Consider the following 17,783-nt stretch of genomic DNA (forward strand, 5'->3'; position numbering starts at 1 on the left):
GGGTAAACACCTCCTAAGATTCACAGAATCTTAACAAAAATCAAACCATTAGATTCAGCGTATTTTTATTTTGTGTTTTGTATTTTTTATATTAATTTTGTATTTCTTGCCAGAAGACAGATCAGGGATGTGTGTTCATTTGTTTTTTGTTTTTTTCCCCAGGGGTAATTGTATCGACCCAGTGGTCCTAGAGTGTCACGAGAGGGTTCATTTGAACGGAGATTAAAAGTTGTAGTGTCCTTTTTGAATGACCAAAAATGGGAGGGCACTTAGGCCCCCTTCCACGCTCATTTTTTTAGTCCCGAGTCACCGTATCAAAATTTTGAGATAGCCATTTTGTTCAGCATAGTCAAAAATATAATAACTATGTCTTTGGGGACAACTTAATCCCCCACAGTCTCCGAGGCAGGGGCTGGAAGCTACAAACTTTGAACATTGTTGACAAATACTAATGGTTATTGGAAAGTGTACAGACGTTTTCTGGGGAATTTTTTCGCGTTAGAGGAGGGGGTTCAGGGGGAGGGGACTTCATGGGGAGAATATTTCATGGAGGAAATAATCATGAGGGAAGAGAATTTCCGTGAAGGGGGCGCAGGATTTTCTAGTATTATTAAAAAAAATGAGAAAATAAATAAAAAAAAAGTTTTTTCAACTGAAAGTAAGGAGCAGCATTGAATTTTAAAACGAACAGAAATTATTCTGTAGATGTAAGGGGGTTCGTCTCCTTTTCAATACGTCGCTCTTTACGCTAAAGTATTTTTAGTAATTTGAATAATTTATTCTATAGCCTTTGCGAATCAATGGTCATTCTTAAATAATTGGGAGAGAAATTCAAACTTTTAGTGTAAAGAGTGAGGTATTGACGAGGGGGCAAACCTCCTCATGTGCGTAATAAAAATATAGAAGTTCGTTACGTAGGTTAGTTCGTAAGCTGCGTATATTTATTTCTAATAAAAACGCTCGTAAATAAAAATTAGAAGTTCTAGTTGCCTTTTTAAGTAACCAAAACTGGAGGGCAACTAGGCCTTCTCCCCCACCCATTTTTTATCAAAATCGTCCGATTAAAGCTATGAGAAAGCTATTTAGCCCCCCAAAAAATAATATGCAAATTTCGTTTTGATTATTCATGTGCAGTGTGCCAAAATGTAAACATGCATTAATTCAAAACCGTTCAGAAATTAAATTTAAAAAAACAAGTTTTTTTAAATTGAAAGTAAAGAGTGGCATTAAAACTTAAAACGAACAAAAATTATTCCGTATATGAAAGGGGGTTATCCCCTCCTCAACGCTTCGCTCTTTAAGCTAAAGTTTTTTATTGTTTTAAAAAGTAGAGTTGTGAGAAAGAGTGAAACTTTAGCGTAAAGAGCGAGGCGTTGAGGAGGGGGAAACCCCTTTCATATATGGAATAATTTCTGCTCGTTTCAGGTTTTAATGCCGCTCCTTACTTTCAGTTGAAAAAATTGTTTTTTTTTTATTTAATGTAAGAAAGGGTTGTCAGAGAGCTTCGTGTAGAAAAATATTTCATTGAGAAAAATAGAATCCAAGGTTTTTTTTGTCTAGTTTTGAACAAATACAAGTATTATCATCATAAATATTAAAATATAAACTAGCTATGATTTAAGTCTGAATTCTTATAAATTTTGAAAATAAACACCGACATGCGTGAAATATAAATAATATCGAGGGGTATTTGAAATCTTAGGACATCGTTTCAAACCTTGGGATTTTTCTGAGCAAATCTATGGATTTTGTTTCATTTAAAGCGACAAACCCGCCTGGGATGATAAGACTTACATGGACTCTTACTGCAGAGTGTTTCTATGGGGAGGGGTCAACAGGGGGCAGTCTTCCCAGGTGCCTTGACTTGATGTCCACAAGGCTGGGGAATAGTCCACGTTGATCTAATTTTTCACTTCGATTCGGCTTTTTCTACTTATATTTGAGTCGGGAGGGGATCCTGTAATCAATTTTTCCCCTGGCACCACCAGCCCTAGGAATGACTCTGGCTGCCTGCTTGATCCAAAATGAATAATCAATGAGTAGGACTTATTTCATAATTTTGTCATGCATATTTTCATTGTTATTTTTATTTAAAATATTGATTTTATTTTTATTGAACCCTTTCGTTTAAATGAGAAACAAAGAACACATGAAAAGTAAAATACAGTGAACAGAGAGCAATTTCTTTAAAAACATTTTAAAATAAAAATAAGGAAAAGTTAAAACTTGAATTAAAATTAAAAGGTAAAATACAACAAATTAAAAAAATACAATTAGGAAAGGATAACATAAAAATATAAAATGGAAGATGATTGATGTAAAAACAAAACATCAAACAGATGATAGGGTCTTCAAAGACGATAAAGACGATAGTAACTGGTATTTTTTGTGTAAAAACTTCACCAAATTCAACTCCTGAATCAATTGGAGACGGTCAACTGATTCATAGTAATTTAAGAAAAATTTTCACAAAATGAAAGTGGTCCCAAACGTCGAATATCAGTATGGAAGGAAGGTACTTGAAGAAGTTGTTCAAGTGCACTAACCCTGACATTTTCTAGGTCAGGTAGATAGAGCTAGTGACACACCAAATTTTTTATCTAGTGAAAAGATATTTTCTTTTTCAGGTTAAGTTTCAAAATGATTCAAAGCACCTTGTAGCTGTAACCAGGTCGAGTCTTGTCTTTGGTAGTACTGAGACAAGAACTACGTGGGAAATTCCATTCAAAGGAACAAGGTCTGGAATCAATTTTTGTGTCCTTGAGAACTATACTTTGGTTCATAGTGGCAATGAGCTGTCAATCATTGACAATGATTCTCGCTCCGTATTAGGAACTATAACGTAAGGTTTTAAGTTTTATAATTTATAATTAAACCATTCAGAAGCCAATTTAGTTACGCTCGTAAGATAAATATTTGAGAAAAAACATATATTGCTAGTTACAGTCTTAAAAGATCCAATATTTGCTGACAGAACAAAGAGATAAAGAATAAAAATCGTTAAGAGCCATCGGTTGTGAATAGGGCGTCGACAGTGTTCGAAATTTAAGTTAACGTGTCTTTGTTAGTGGGACAGGTGGCAACTCTGTCGCTCAGTCGTGTAGTAGCTGAGATCGAACCACGGGACCCATACTTCCAATCAGAAGATAAATCCAATCTTCCTAATCAGAAGAGGATAGGGAATAAAGTGCCAAGTATTTATAGTATTTAAATATGTACTAAAGAACTTAGTGTAAGTAGTACGGTAGGCTTTGTCAAATTGGGACTAAAACATAATTTTTAACAGTTCAATAATTCATTTGCTGATGAACTTAACCTTAGGCTATGGTTAATAATCTTTGAAAATAATTATAAATTAATGAAATTATTAATCATAAATATAAATCAAATTGAAATTATGTATTTATTTTTGTAATTTAATTTTGATTATTTGCCCAAAAGCAAAATTTTTATCATTTATTTTGTATAATCCTTATTTATGGGGAATATCCAAGTTATTAAATATGAAATGCGACACGATGAAATTAGTTTCTGAAATACGTAACTGTTTTTAGTGTATGTATTTTTTAGATTTAGTTATATAAATAATCTGAAACTGGTCTATACCTGACATCATGGATAGAAGGTCACATTCAAAACTGTTTCCTTGCAATTCAGAGTTTCGAGCGAATCATTTAATGTTGCGGCATCTGTTTATTCATGATGGGTTTGAATGTTCATTTTTTGTAATTTACTTATATTTCAACTCTTTTTTTTGAATGTGAAGGAAAAGGTATATTGACTCGTACTCATGCTGGATTTTTTGTATTTAAAAAACAGTACTCATGCTGGATTTTATGTTTTAAAAATATATATAAAATGGGACACGATGAAATTAGTTTCTAAAATACGTAACTGTTTTTAGTGTATGTATTTTTTAGATTTAGTTATATAAATAATCTGAAACTGGTCTATACCTGACATCATGGATAGAAGGTCACATTCAAAACTGTTTCCTTGCAATTCAGAGTTTCGAGCGAATCATTTAATGTTGCGGCATCTGTTTATTCATGATGGGTTTGAATGTTCATTTTTTGTAATTTACTTATATTTCAACTCTTTTTTTTGAATGTGAAGGAAAAGGTATATTGACTCGTACTCATGCTGGATTTTTTGTATTTAAAAAACAGTACTCATGCTGGATTTTATATTTTAAAAAAATATATAAAATGGGACACGATGAAATTAGTTTCTAAAATACGTAACTGTTTTTAGTGTAAACTGGTCTATACCTGACATCATGGATAGAAGGTCACATTCAAAACTGTTTCCGTGATTCAAGTTGCAATTCAGAGTTTCGAGCGAATCATTTGATGTTGCGGCTTCTGTTTATTCATGATGGGTTTGAATATTCATTTTTTGTAATTTATTTATATTTCAACTCTTTTTTTTTGAATGTGAAAAAAAGGTATATTGACTCGTACTCATGCTGGATTTTTTGTATTTAAATGCCTTTTTTTTAGAACAACAGTCAGAAATTTGGATTTAGTTAGTATATGCAAAAAAGAGAAAGGAATTGTGGTTGCATATTCTTCTTCGCCCTTGGCTATCAGCATAAGTAAGTATTAAACTATATTCTTTTTTATGTTTAAGAATTGTTTCCTTCCACAGCGCTTGTGGATATATCCTCTTTTGGTACTATAAGCCGAATCTAAATTTTTTACGTGTAACTTCTTTTAAACAACAAAGAGAGATGAAACTCTACAAAAAGAAAACTTCAAACGAGACTTCAAAACTTCAAAATCCCGAACATTTATACAATTTGATGAGGCTACAGCTATTTCTAATGATAGAGGTTTTTCTCAGTGGGCGAGGGAGGCTATAGAACTTAAAAAACATATATTTGCTAATATTTCAATAAATAGAGACACAGGGAATTTAAATATTGACCCAATTTATGATGTTCTTTTGAAAAATGAGCCAATAATCAATAAGGGAATTAAAATTTTACACAATCACCAGGGGACAAGATTACCTACTAGACCAAAAAGAGTTGCTTCAATATTAGCTTACAAGAGGATTATTTCGCAACAGAATAATTAACTAAGTTTCAATTTTCATAATTTTTCCTCAGTTGCTCTTTGATTCTCATTGAAGTAACACAAATAGCTGCTTTTCCCTGCGTGGATAAGTAGCGACAATTGTATTTATTATTATTGGTTGTGGTTTTTATTTGTTTTTAGTTTAGTTTTCTTTTAATTTTTTATCTTGTGCTGAGGACGCCTTGTTTGGATACAGTCGAAATATCCGCGTTGTTTTAGTCTTTCAATTCTACTGGCCGTCGTCTCGTTTGAAGTTTTCTTTTTGTAGATTTTTATCTCTCTTTGTTGTTTATTGTCATGTCTGGCCAGTTCGGCTTAAGAACTTTGTAACTTTCTTTTATAATCAAGCAATAATTATGAATATTACTATTGACTCGTGATATTAACATCACGGGTTCAATTTTTAAAATCTTCTTGTCTTGTAGCTATTATTTGATATTTATTTTTTCAGTAAGTAGTCCCTATAAGTTTAAAAATTTCTCACTTTTTTACAGATATCCTTTTAAAGATAGCATAGATCGAATCAAGTAAATTAACCATTTTATGTACTTTCTTCTTCAAAAAGCAGCATCTGCCTAACTTCATTAAGATGATACTGAAGTACCAGTTACATTGAAAATGAAACTTGATTACTTGTATTGGTAGAGTGGAAATTTATACAACCATATATCTTGAAAAATTTGGAAAACTCGTAAATTCCACTTTTAGTGAAAAAGACCTCCATATGCAGTTGTGTAGTTTTTGGCAAAAGTTGTCGCAAAATTTTGAAATAAAAATGGCGGTGAAAAATCTGCGAAGAATAATCGAATGGACCGAATAAGCGAACAGCTTTGCTTTCCTTTGAAAGTTAGATGTCTCTGGGAATAAGCAGACTGTTATTGCTTAAATTCTTACGAACGAAAACTGTTGCTAAATTTTATTGATTTGTATTGCTTATTTATGCTTACGGTTTAACCTGGTAATGGTGACGACGAAAATGTGGTGCTGCACTAAAAACTTCATAATTTTTAAACAACCATAAGAAACATTTATATTTTGATTAATTGGAATTATGGTGGGCATAACTGAAATTATGGCCGAAGATGAAGGAACGAGATATAAGGTTTTAGAGACAACTATTTTTTCAATTTCTAAAGTGGACAAGCATATACGACTTTTTACAGGGTAGCAAGAAAAATGGAAATACAAAAATTCAACATACAAAATTCAAGAATTTAATTAATGGTCATGGCAATCATATTGATCATCGTAGTATCTATTGTCATACCATGGTCCATACTATGATGACCATGCTATGGTCTTCATAGCATCATACTGAATAAATGTTGTCGCATTGAATAAAGATCTTCCTCAACTTTTAGCCATATTATTTAGCCGTACGATTTTTAGCCCTACGATTGCAACCTTTAGTCTTGCACTACCCTAAAGGTTTTGACTGTGGCTATAATTATGACTTTGACTGTGATTTGTGTCAATGATTTTGTGTGATTTGTTTATTGTGATATTGACCATGTTCACGACTTTGACTATGAAAAGATATATTAATTAGTGATTGTGATCTACCCCTATGATTTAAGTTTATGATAGTGAATCAAGATTTTACAGTAAACTAAGATTTCATTAAGCTTTTAGCCTGATGATTTTAAGCTTGCATATCAGGTAGTGATTCATTTTGCTTTAATTTTGAAATCACAGAATGAATACTCTCCAAAGCTTTTGGAAACTTTTATTTTCTGGACGCTATTCATACCTATCTTTAACATCATGGATTGAAATAAAGCTAATATCCTGATAGTCTGCTTCTTCCAGTTGCCCCCTCTTTTATACAGCTCATTTTAAACGCTGCTGAAAAATTTATTCTGCAGATCATTCTACAGACAATTTTTAATTCCATAGACTTAATAATATACAATAGGTAAGGCTAATATCCTGATGTTCTGCTTTTTCCAATTTTTTCTTTTTTTTCAAAATTGTACATGCAACTATATCGTCTACTGTAATATTTTGGCATTTTGTGGAAAAGTGTGTTGATTTTCACGCAGAGAATTTGTAGAATTTTTTTTTTTTTTTTTTTTTTTTTACTGACTTAGAATTTCATACAGAAGAATTGGTTGATTCTTCAATTAGTTGATCATTTGATCAAGAATCAGTGGATATAATCTATATATATAAAAATAAGTTGTCCGTGTGTGGATCTGTGGATCTGTGGATCAGGTGACGTCACCTGAAAAAACTGGATCAGGTGACGTCAAAACTGAAAAAACTAAAAAAAGGCAAAAACTACAAAAAAAACTAAAAACTAATAAAAAAAATAAAAAAGCTAAAAAACTAAAAAAACTAAAAAAAGGCAAAAACTACAAAAAAAAACTGAAAACTAATAAAAAAGCTAAAAAACTAAAAAAACTAAAAAAAGGCAAAAACTACAAAAAAAACTAAAAACTAATAAAAAAAATAAAAAAGCTAAAAAACTAAAAAAACTAAAAAAAGGTAAAAAACTAAAAAAACTAAAAACTAAAAAAAACTAAAAAAAGGAAAAAACTGAAAAATAAGCTAAAATAAAGGTAAAAACCAATAAAAAACTAAAAAAAAAACTGAAAAAACTAAAAAAAGGCAAAAACTACAAAAAAAACTAAAAACTAATAAAAAAAGTAAAAAAGCTAAAAAACTAAAAAAAACTAAAAAAAGGTAAAAAACTAAAAAAAATAAAAAATAAAAAAAAACTAAAAAAAAGGAAAAAACTGAAAAATAAGCTAAAATAAAGGTAAAAACCAATAAAAAACTAAAAAGAAAAAAAGGAAAAAACTATAAAAAATTTTCATCTAAAAAACTAAAAAAACTAAAAAAGGTAAAAACTAAAAGAACTAAAAAAGAAAAAAATAAATGACGACACTCAAAGAGAAAGCGACCAGGACAAAAGGAATGTTCGATTAGCAATCAACAAAGCACCGGGACACAGGGAGTATAAATGACGACCAGGACATAAGTAAAAAAAAAAAAAACTAACAAAACTAAAAAGAAGGTAAAAACTACAAAAAAACTAAAAAGAAAAAAACTAAAAAAAGGCAAAAACTACAAAAAAAACTAAAAACTAATAAAAAAGCTAAAAAACTAAAAAAACTAAAAAAAGGCAAAAACTACAAAAAAAACTAAAAACTAATAAAAAAAATAAAAAAGCTAAAAAACTAAAAAAACTAAAAAAATTAAAAAAAGGTAAAAAACTAAAAACTAAAAAAAACTAAAAAAAAGGAAAAAACTGAAAAATAAGCTAAAATAAAGGTAAAAACCAATAAAAAACTAAAAAAAAACTAAAAAAAGGCAAAAACTACAAAAAAAACTAAAAACTAATAAAAAAAGTAAAAAAGCTAAAAAACTAAAAAAAAATAAAAAAAATAAAAAAAGGTAAAAACTAAAAAAAAAAAAAAAATAAAAAAAACTAAAAAAAAGGAAAAAACTGAAAAATAAGCTAAAATAAAGGTAAAAACCAATAAAAAACTAAAAAAAAAAAAAGGAAAAAACTAAAAAAAATTTTCATCTAAAAAACTAAAAAAAACTAAAAAAGGTAAAAACTAAAAGAACTAAAAAAGAAAAAAATAAATGACGACACTCAAAGAGAAAGCGACCAGGACAAAAGGAATGTTCGATTAGCAATCAACAAAGCACCGGGACACAGGGAGTATAAATGACGACCAGGACATAAGTAAAAAAAAAACTAACAAAACTAAAAAGAAGGTAAAAACTACAAAAAAACTAAAAAGAAAAAAAAAACTAAAAACTAATAAAAAAACTAAAAAATCTAAAAATCTAAATAAACTAAAAAAGAAAAAAAAAGGAAAAAAATAAAGGAGAAAAACAAAACTAAAAAACGAATGTATATACAGACCGGGACACCGGGATACAAATGACGACCGGGACACAGGGAATATAAATGACGACCGGGACACAGGGACACAACTACAACGGGGACACCGGGGGAAACAGGGGGATATAAATGACGACCGGGACACCGGGACAGGGAATGGTCGATTAGCAATCACCATCAACAAAGCTCAAGGGCAATCATTAGAATCATGAGGTATAGATCTGAATACAGATTGTTTTCCCATGGACCATTATATGTTGCATGTTCAAGAGTCGGTAAACCTGACAATCTATTTATATGCAAAGACAATGGGACAGCAAAGAATGTTGTATATTCGCAAGTTTTACGTTATATCTATATATATAAAAATAAGTTGTCTGTGGATGGATGGATGGATGGATGTGTGGATGGATGTGTCAGGTGACGTCACCTGAAAAAACTGCTATATATATAAAAATAAGTTGTCTGTCTGTGGATGTGTGGATGGATGTGTGGATGGATGTGTCAGGTGACGTCACCTGAAAAAACTGGATTAGGTGACGTCAAAACTGAAAAAACTAAAAAAAGGCAAAAACTACAAAAAAAACTAAAAACTAATAAAAAAAGTAAAAAAGCTAAAAAACTAAAAAAACTAAAAAAACTAAAAAAAGGTAAAAAACTAAAAAAAATAAAAAATAAAAAAAAACTAAAAAAAAGGAAAAAACTGAAAAATAAGCTAAAATAAAGGTAAAAACCAATAAAAAACTAAAAAAAAAAGGAAAAAACTAATAAATGACGACACTCAAAGAGAAAGCGACCAGGACAAAAAACTAAAAAAAAAGGCAAAAACTACAAAAAAACTAAAAACTAATAAAAAAAATAAAAAAGCTAAAAAACTAAAAAAACTAAAAAAAGGTAAAAAACTAAAAAAACTAAAAACTAAAAAAAAACTAAAAAAGGTAAAAACTAAAAGAACTAAAAAAGAAAAAAATAAATGACGACACTCAAAGAGAAAGCGACCAGGACAAAAGGAATGTTCGATTAGCAATCAACAAAGCACCGGGACACAGGGAGTATAAATGACGACCAGGACACAAGTAAAAAAAAAAATTAACAAAACTAAAAAGAAGGTAAAAACTACAAAAAAACTAAAAAGAAAAAAAAACTAAAAACTAATAAAAAAACTAAAAAATCTAAAAATCTAAATAAACTAAAAAAGAAAAAAAAAGGAAAAAAATAAAGGAGAAAAACAAAACTAAAAAACGAATGTATATACAGACCGGTACACCGGGATACAAATGACGACCGGGACACAGGGAATATAAATAACGACCGGGACACAGGGACACAACTACAACGGGGACACCGGGGGAAACAGGGGGATATAAATGACGACCGGGACAAAAAAAAACTGGATTAGGTGACGTCAAAACTGAAAAAACTAAAAAAAGGCAAAAACTACAAAAAAAACTAAAAACTAATAAAAAAAATAAAAAAGCTAAAAAACTAAAAAAACTATAAAGGTAAAAACCAATAAAAAACTAAAAAAAAAACTGAAAAAACTAAAAAAAGGCAAAAACTACAAAAAAAAACTAAAAACTAATAAAAAAAGTAAAAAAGCTAAAAAACTAAAAAAACTAAAAAAACTAAAAAAAGGTAAAAAACTAAAAAAAATAAAAAATAAAAAAAAACTAAAAAAAAGGAAAAAACTGAAAAATAAGCTAAAATAAAGGTAAAAACCAATAAAAAACTAAAAAAAAAAGGAAAAAACTAATAAATGACGACACTCAAAGAGAAAGCGACCAGGACAAAAAACTAAAAAAAAAGGCAAAAACTACAAAAAAACTAAAAACTAATAAAAAAAATAAAAAAGCTAAAAAACTAAAAAAACTAAAAAAAGGTAAAAAACTAAAAAAACTAAAAACTAAAAAAAAACTAAAAAAGGTAAAAACTAAAAGAACTAAAAAAGAAAAAAATAAATGACGACACTCAAAGAGAAAGCGACCAGGACAAAAGGAATGTTCGATTAGCAATCAACAAAGCACCGGGACACAGGGAGTATAAATGACGACCAGGACACAAGTAAAAAAAAAAATTAACAAAACTAAAAAGAAGGTAAAAACTACAAAAAAACTAAAAAGAAAAAAAAAACTAAAAACTAATAAAAAAACTAAAAAATCTAAAAATCTAAATAAACTAAAAAAGAAAAAAAAAGGAAAAAAATAAAGGAGAAAAACAAAACTAAAAAACGAATGTATATACAGACCGGTACACCGGGATACAAATGACGACCGGGACACAGGGAATATAAATAACGACCGGGACACAGGGACACAACTACAACGGGGACACCGGGGGAAACAGGGGGATATAAATGACGACCGGGACAAAAAAACTAAAAAGAAATAAAAACTAAAAACTAATAAAAAAAACTAAAAAATCTAAAAATCTAAATAAGCTAAAAAAGAAAAAAAAAGGAAAAAAATAAAGGAGAAAAACAAAACTAAAAAACGAATGTATATACAGACCGGGACACCGGGATACAAATGATGACCGGGACCCGGGACACAGGGAATATAAATGACGACCGGGACACAGGGACACAACTACAACGGGGACACCGGGGGAAACAGGGGGATAACCTGACAATCTATTTATATGCAAAGACAATGGGACAGCAAAGAATGTTGTATATTCGCAAGTTTTACGTAGTTAAAACCATATATATATATATATATCTATATTCACAGGTGGGACATAGGGACACAACTACAATGGCGCGTAACTATTATGGCGCGTAACGACTTACGCGCGCGGGGGGGCTTGGGGGGGGCGCGAAGCGCCCCCACCAACTAGGTGTTGGGGTGGCGCGAAGCGCCACCCCAACAGCTAGTATATATATATATATATATATATATATATATATATATATCTATCTATATTCACAGGTGGGACATAGGGACACAACTACAATGGCGCGTAACTATTATGGCGCGTAACGACTTACGCGCGCGGGGGGGCTTGGGGGGGGCGCGAAGCGCCCCCACCAACTAGGTGTTGGGGTTGGCGCGAAGCGCCACCCCAACAGCTAGTATGATATAATAGATAAGGCTGATATCCTGATGTTCTCCTTTTTTCAATTTTTGTGTTTTTTGTGTAAAACTGTAAATGCAACTATATCGTCTACTTATGTGATATTTCGGCATTTTGCGGAAAAGTGTACTGATTTTCACGCAGAGAATTTATAGAATTTTTTTTATTTTTTTTTTTTACTGGCTTAGAATTTTATACAGAAGAATCGGTCGATTCTTCAATTAGTTGATCAAGAATCAGTGGATCAGTTGACTCTCTGAGGTTTTGCGGCCTTTTCTACTGGCTAAAAATTCAACATGCAAATCAGTGTGTGAATATAACGTGTTCCAAAAAAGGTGAGTGGCTTACAAAAATACATCGCAGAAATGAGCTAATGGAATTAACGCACAGTTCTTAGCCAGTTTAATAGCTGTAATAAATTACAAAAAAAGAGGGGCAAAATTACCAGCTTGGGAGTCGAAATTTTTAAGATTCCCCTCTACCCGCCACAAAAATCGTTTTTATTTCCAACTATTTATGGTTATTCTTTTTCAGTGGATGTCGATACCCATCGTGAAATAGCTACTGTGAAAATGTTAGAGAAACCATTCTCGTCATTGATTTTACCAGAAGGGAACCATTTACTCGTTAAAGATACATTGAAAAAACTATGGTTATATGATATCAAGCAAAACACTGGCCATATCCTAGTGGAAAACGTTAATTTTTATCAGGTATAGATGCTTTATTAGTGACTAAACCGGAAACCCAGTATTTCTCACTTAAACTACAATATATATGCATTTATATATATCTATATATATAAAAATAAGTTGTCTGTGTGTGGATCTGTGGATGGATCAGGTGACGTCATGTTTGTTCGCATATGACGTCTGAATTATTTCACACTAATACAAAAGAAGAAAGAAACTAAAAAAGGTAAAAACTACAAAAAAAACTAAAAAGAAAAAAAAACTAAAAAAGCTAAAAAACTAAAAAAAAAACTAAAAAAAGGTAAAAATCTAATAACTAAAAAAAAACTGAAAAAAATAAAAAAAGGCAAAAACTAAAAAAAAAATAAAAACTAATAAAAAAACTAAAAAAGCTAAAAAACTAAAAAAACTAAAAAAAACTAAAAAAAGGTAAAAAACTAAAAAAAACTAAAAACTAAAAAAGAAAAAAACTAAAAAAAAGGAAAAAACTGAAAAATAAAAGAGAAAAAGAAAACTAAAAAAATATGAATAAATATATATAAAAATAAGTTGTTTGTGGGTTATGTCTGTCTGTCTGTCTGTCGAGTGACGTCGTGTTTGTCCGCATATGACGTCTGAATTATTTCACACTAATACAAAAGAAGAAAAAAAACTAAAAAAGGTAAAAACTACAAAAAAAAACTAAAAAGAAAAAAAACTAAAAAATCTAAAAAACTAAAAAAAACTAAAAAAAGGTAAAAAACTAAAAACTAAAGGATACAAATGACGACCGGGACACAGGGAATATAAATGACGACCGGGACACAACTACAATGGGGACGCCGGGGGGCACAGGGGGATATAAATGACGACCGGGATACCGGGACACAAGGAATATAAATGACGCCTGGGACACTCAAAGAGAAATCACAGACTGGAACACCGGGACACAAATGACGACCGGGACACAGGGAATATAAATGACGACCGGGACACAGGGACATAACTACAAAGGGGACGCCGGGGTGCACAGGGGTATATATAAATGACGATGGCGACTCAGGGAATGGTCGATTAGCAATCACCATCAACAAAGCTCAAGGGCAATCATTAGAATCATGAGGTATAGATCTGAATACGGATTGTTTTCCCATGGACCATTATATGTTGCATGTTCAAGAGTCGGTAAACCTGACAATCTATTTATATGCACAGACAATGGGACAGCAAAGAATGTTGTATATTCGCAAGTTTTACGTAGTTAAAAACATATATATATATATATATATATATATATATATATATATATATATATATATAAATATATATATATATATATATATATATATATATATATATATATATATATATATATATATATATATATATATATATATATATATATATATATATATATATATATATATATATATATATATATATATATATATATATATATATATATATATATATATATATATATATATATATATATATATATATATATATATATATATATATATATATATATATATATATATATATATATATATATCTATCTATATTCACAGGTGGGACATAGGGACACAACTACAATGGTGCGTAACTAATATGGCGCGTAACGACTTACGCGCGCGGGGGGGCTTGGGGGGGCGTGAAGCGCCCCCACCAACTAGGTGTTGGGGTGGCGCGAAGCGCCACCCCAACAGCTAGTATATATATATATATATATATATATATATTATATATATATATATATATATATATATATATATATATATATATATATATATATATATATATATATATATATATATATATACTAGCTGTTGGGGTGGCGCTTCGCGCCACCCCAACACCTAGTTGGTGGGGCGCTTCGCGCCCCCCCCCCCAAGCCCCCCGCGCGCGTAAGTCGTTACGCGCCATATTAGTTACGCGCCATTGTAGTTGTATCCCTGTGTCCCACCTGTGAATAGAGATAGATATAAATATATGTTTTTAACTACGTAAAACATGCGAATATACAACATTCTTCGCTGTACCATTGTCTGTGCATATAAATAGATTGTCAGGTTTACTGACTCTTGAACATGCAACATATAATTGTCCATGGGAAAAACAATCCGTATTCAGATCTATACCTCATTATTCTAATGATGTGTCCCTGTGTCCCGGTCGTCATTTATATTCCCTGTGTCCCGGTCATCATTTGTGTCCCGGTGTCCCAGTTTGTAATTTCTCTTTGAGTGTCCCGGTCGTCATTTATATTCCCTGTGTCCCGGTGTCCCGGTCGTCATTTGTGTCCCGGTGTCCCGGTCTGTAATTTCTATTCGAACAATCCCTGTGTCCCGGTCGTCATTTATATATCCCGCCTGTGCCCCCGGCGTCCCCGTTGTAGTTGTGTCCCTGTGTCCCGGTCGTCATTTATATTCCCTGTGTCCCGGTCGTGATTTGTGTCCAGGTGTCCCAGTCTGTAATTTCTCTTTGAGGTTCCCGGTCGTCACTTATATTCCCTCTGTCTCGGTCGTCATTTGTGTCCCGGTCTGTAATTTCTCTTTGAGTGTTTTTTCTTTTTAGTTTTTTTTTGGTTTTTTACCTTTTTTCTTTTTTCATTTTTCTTTTTCTTCTTTATTTTTCAGCGTCACTATGAAGTACATATCGACGAACCTTTGTTTTTTTAACTTAAATCTGGTAGGCATTGATGACCTTATCCAAGTCAAAATCCCAAACCCAATCATCATCGCTATCATTTTCAGTTTTGATATGTTTTGACTCTCGCTGTCCAGGTGGATTTTCATCTAACTGCGCGGTTTTGCGTTCTTTAGCCGCAAGCCTGTTTTCTTGCTGTTCTTGTGATTCCTCGGAACGCTTTCTTTTCTTACTTTCTCTATCAGCAGCAAGTTTTTTGGCATAGACTCTTTGAGCAGCTTCCTCGGCTGTTGCCATTGTAGGTTCTTCAGTCATTTTACAATTAAACACTTTTCCGTGAACGCATGTCTTAAATACCATTAATGACGTCACCGTCATAGCAAAAATGACGACAACTAATTTCATGACGTCAGTCAACACAGAAACATGACGTCACCTGATCCACAGACAGACAGACAGACAACTTATTTATATACTAGATGTTGGGGTGGCGCTTCGCGCCACCCCAACACCTAGTTGGTGGGGGCGCTTCGCGCCCCCCCCCAAGCCCCCCGCGCGCGTAAGTCGTTACGCGCCATATTAGTTACGCGCCATTGTAGTTGTGTCCCTATGTCCCACCTGTGAATATAGATATATATATATATATATATATATATATATATATATATATATATATATATATATATATATATATATATATATATATATATATATATATATATATATATATATATATATATATATATATATTTAACTACGTAAAACTTTAACTACAGTGTTTAACTACGTAAAACTTGCGAATATACAACATTCTTTGCTGTCCCATTGTCTGTGCATATAAATAGATTGTCAGGTTTACCGACTCTTGAACATGCAACATATAATGGTCCATGGGAAAACAATCCGTATTCAGATCTATACCTCATGATTCTAATGATTGCCCTTGAGCTTTGTTGATGGTGATTGCTAATCGACCATTCCCTGAGTCGCCATCGTCATTTATATATCCCCCTGTGCACCCCGGCGTCCCCTTTGTAGTTATGTCCCTGTGTCCCGGTCGTCATTTATATTCCCTGTGTCCCGGTCGTCATTTGTGTCCCGGTGTTCCAGTCTGTGATTTCTCTTTGAGTGTCCCGGGCGTCATTTATATTCCTTGTGTCCCGGTGTCCCGGTCGTCATTTATATCCCCCTGTGCCCCCCGGCGTCCCCATTGTAGTTGTGTCCCTGTGTCCTGGTCGTCATTTATATTCCCTGTGTCCCGGTCGTCATTTGTATCCCGGTGTCCCGGTCTGTATATACATTCGTTTTTTAGTTTTGTTTTTCTCCTTTATTTTTTTCCTTTTTTCTTTTTTTTCTTTTTTAGTTTATTTAGATTTTTAGATTTTTTAGTTTTTTTATTAGTTTTTAGTTTTTTTGTAGTTTTTACCATTTTTTTAGTTTTTTTAGTTTTTTTTTTTTACTTATGTCCTGGTCGTCATTTATACTCCCTGTGTCCCGGTCGTCATTTGTGTCTCGGTGCTTTGTTGATTGCTAATTTATATTATATTTATATTTATATTTTTTATATTTATTAATATTTTTTTAGTTTTCTTTTTCTCTTATTTTTCAGTTTTTTCCTTTTTTTTAGTTTTTTCTTTTTTAGTTTTTAGTTTTTTTTGTTTTTTACCTTTTTTTAGTTTTTTTAGTTTTTTAGCTTTTTTAGTTTTTTTATTAGTTTTTAGTTTTTTTTTAGTTTTTGCCTTTTTTTAGTTTTTTCAGTTTTTTTAGTTTTTAGTTTTTTACCTTTTTTAGTTTTTTTTAGTTTTTTAGTTTTTTTAGTTTTTTTTCTTTTTAGTTTTTTTGTAGTTTTTACCTTTTTTAGTTTTTTTTCTTCTTTTGTATTAGTGTGAAATAATTCAGACGTCATATGCGGACAAACACGACGTCACTCGACAGACAGACAGACAGACATAACCCACAAACAACTTATTTTTATATATATTTATTCATATTTTTTTAGTTTTCTTTTTCTCTTTTATTTTTCAGTTTTTTCCTTTTTTTTAGTTTTTTTCTTTTTTAGTTTTTAGTTTTTTTTAGTTTTTTACCTTTTTTTAGTTTTTTTTAGTTTTTTTAGTTTTTTAGCTTTTTTAGTTTTTTTTTTAGTTTTTATTTTTTTTGTAGTTTCTGCCTTTTTTTATTTTTTTCAGTTTTTTTTTAGTTATTAGATTTTTACCTTTTTTCAGTTTTTTTTTTAGTTTTTTTTCTTTTTAGTTTTTTTTGTAGTTTTTACCTTTTTTAGTTTTTTTCTTCTTTTGTATTAGTGTGAAATAATTCAGACGTCATATGCGAACAAACATGACGTCACCTGATACATCCACAGATCCACACACAGACAACTTATTTTTATATATATAGATATATAGATATATACTAAAAGCAATGAAAGATAAATACAACAAAATGTAAAAAGAA

General features: G+C 31.1%; 1 protein-coding gene across 1 annotated transcript in view; it reads left to right on the forward strand.

Annotated features, from left to right (window-relative positions):
• The window catches only part of LOC136042172 (intraflagellar transport protein 172 homolog), a 222,669-nt gene that overhangs the window by 26,008 nt on the left and 178,878 nt on the right, over positions 1-17,783 (forward strand). Inside the window, exons 8-10 of the mRNA XM_065727100.1 lie at positions 2,628-2,842; positions 4,503-4,597; positions 12,547-12,725. Coding sequence (XP_065583172.1) covers positions 2,628-2,842; positions 4,503-4,597; positions 12,547-12,725 — 489 coding nt within the window. The remainder of the gene's footprint in view (positions 1-2,627; positions 2,843-4,502; positions 4,598-12,546; positions 12,726-17,783) is intronic.

Source organism: Artemia franciscana, unplaced genomic scaffold (genome assembly GCF_032884065.1).
Source record: "Artemia franciscana unplaced genomic scaffold, ASM3288406v1 PGA_scaffold_74, whole genome shotgun sequence".
Taxonomy (NCBI): Eukaryota; Metazoa; Arthropoda; class Branchiopoda; order Anostraca; family Artemiidae; genus Artemia; species Artemia franciscana.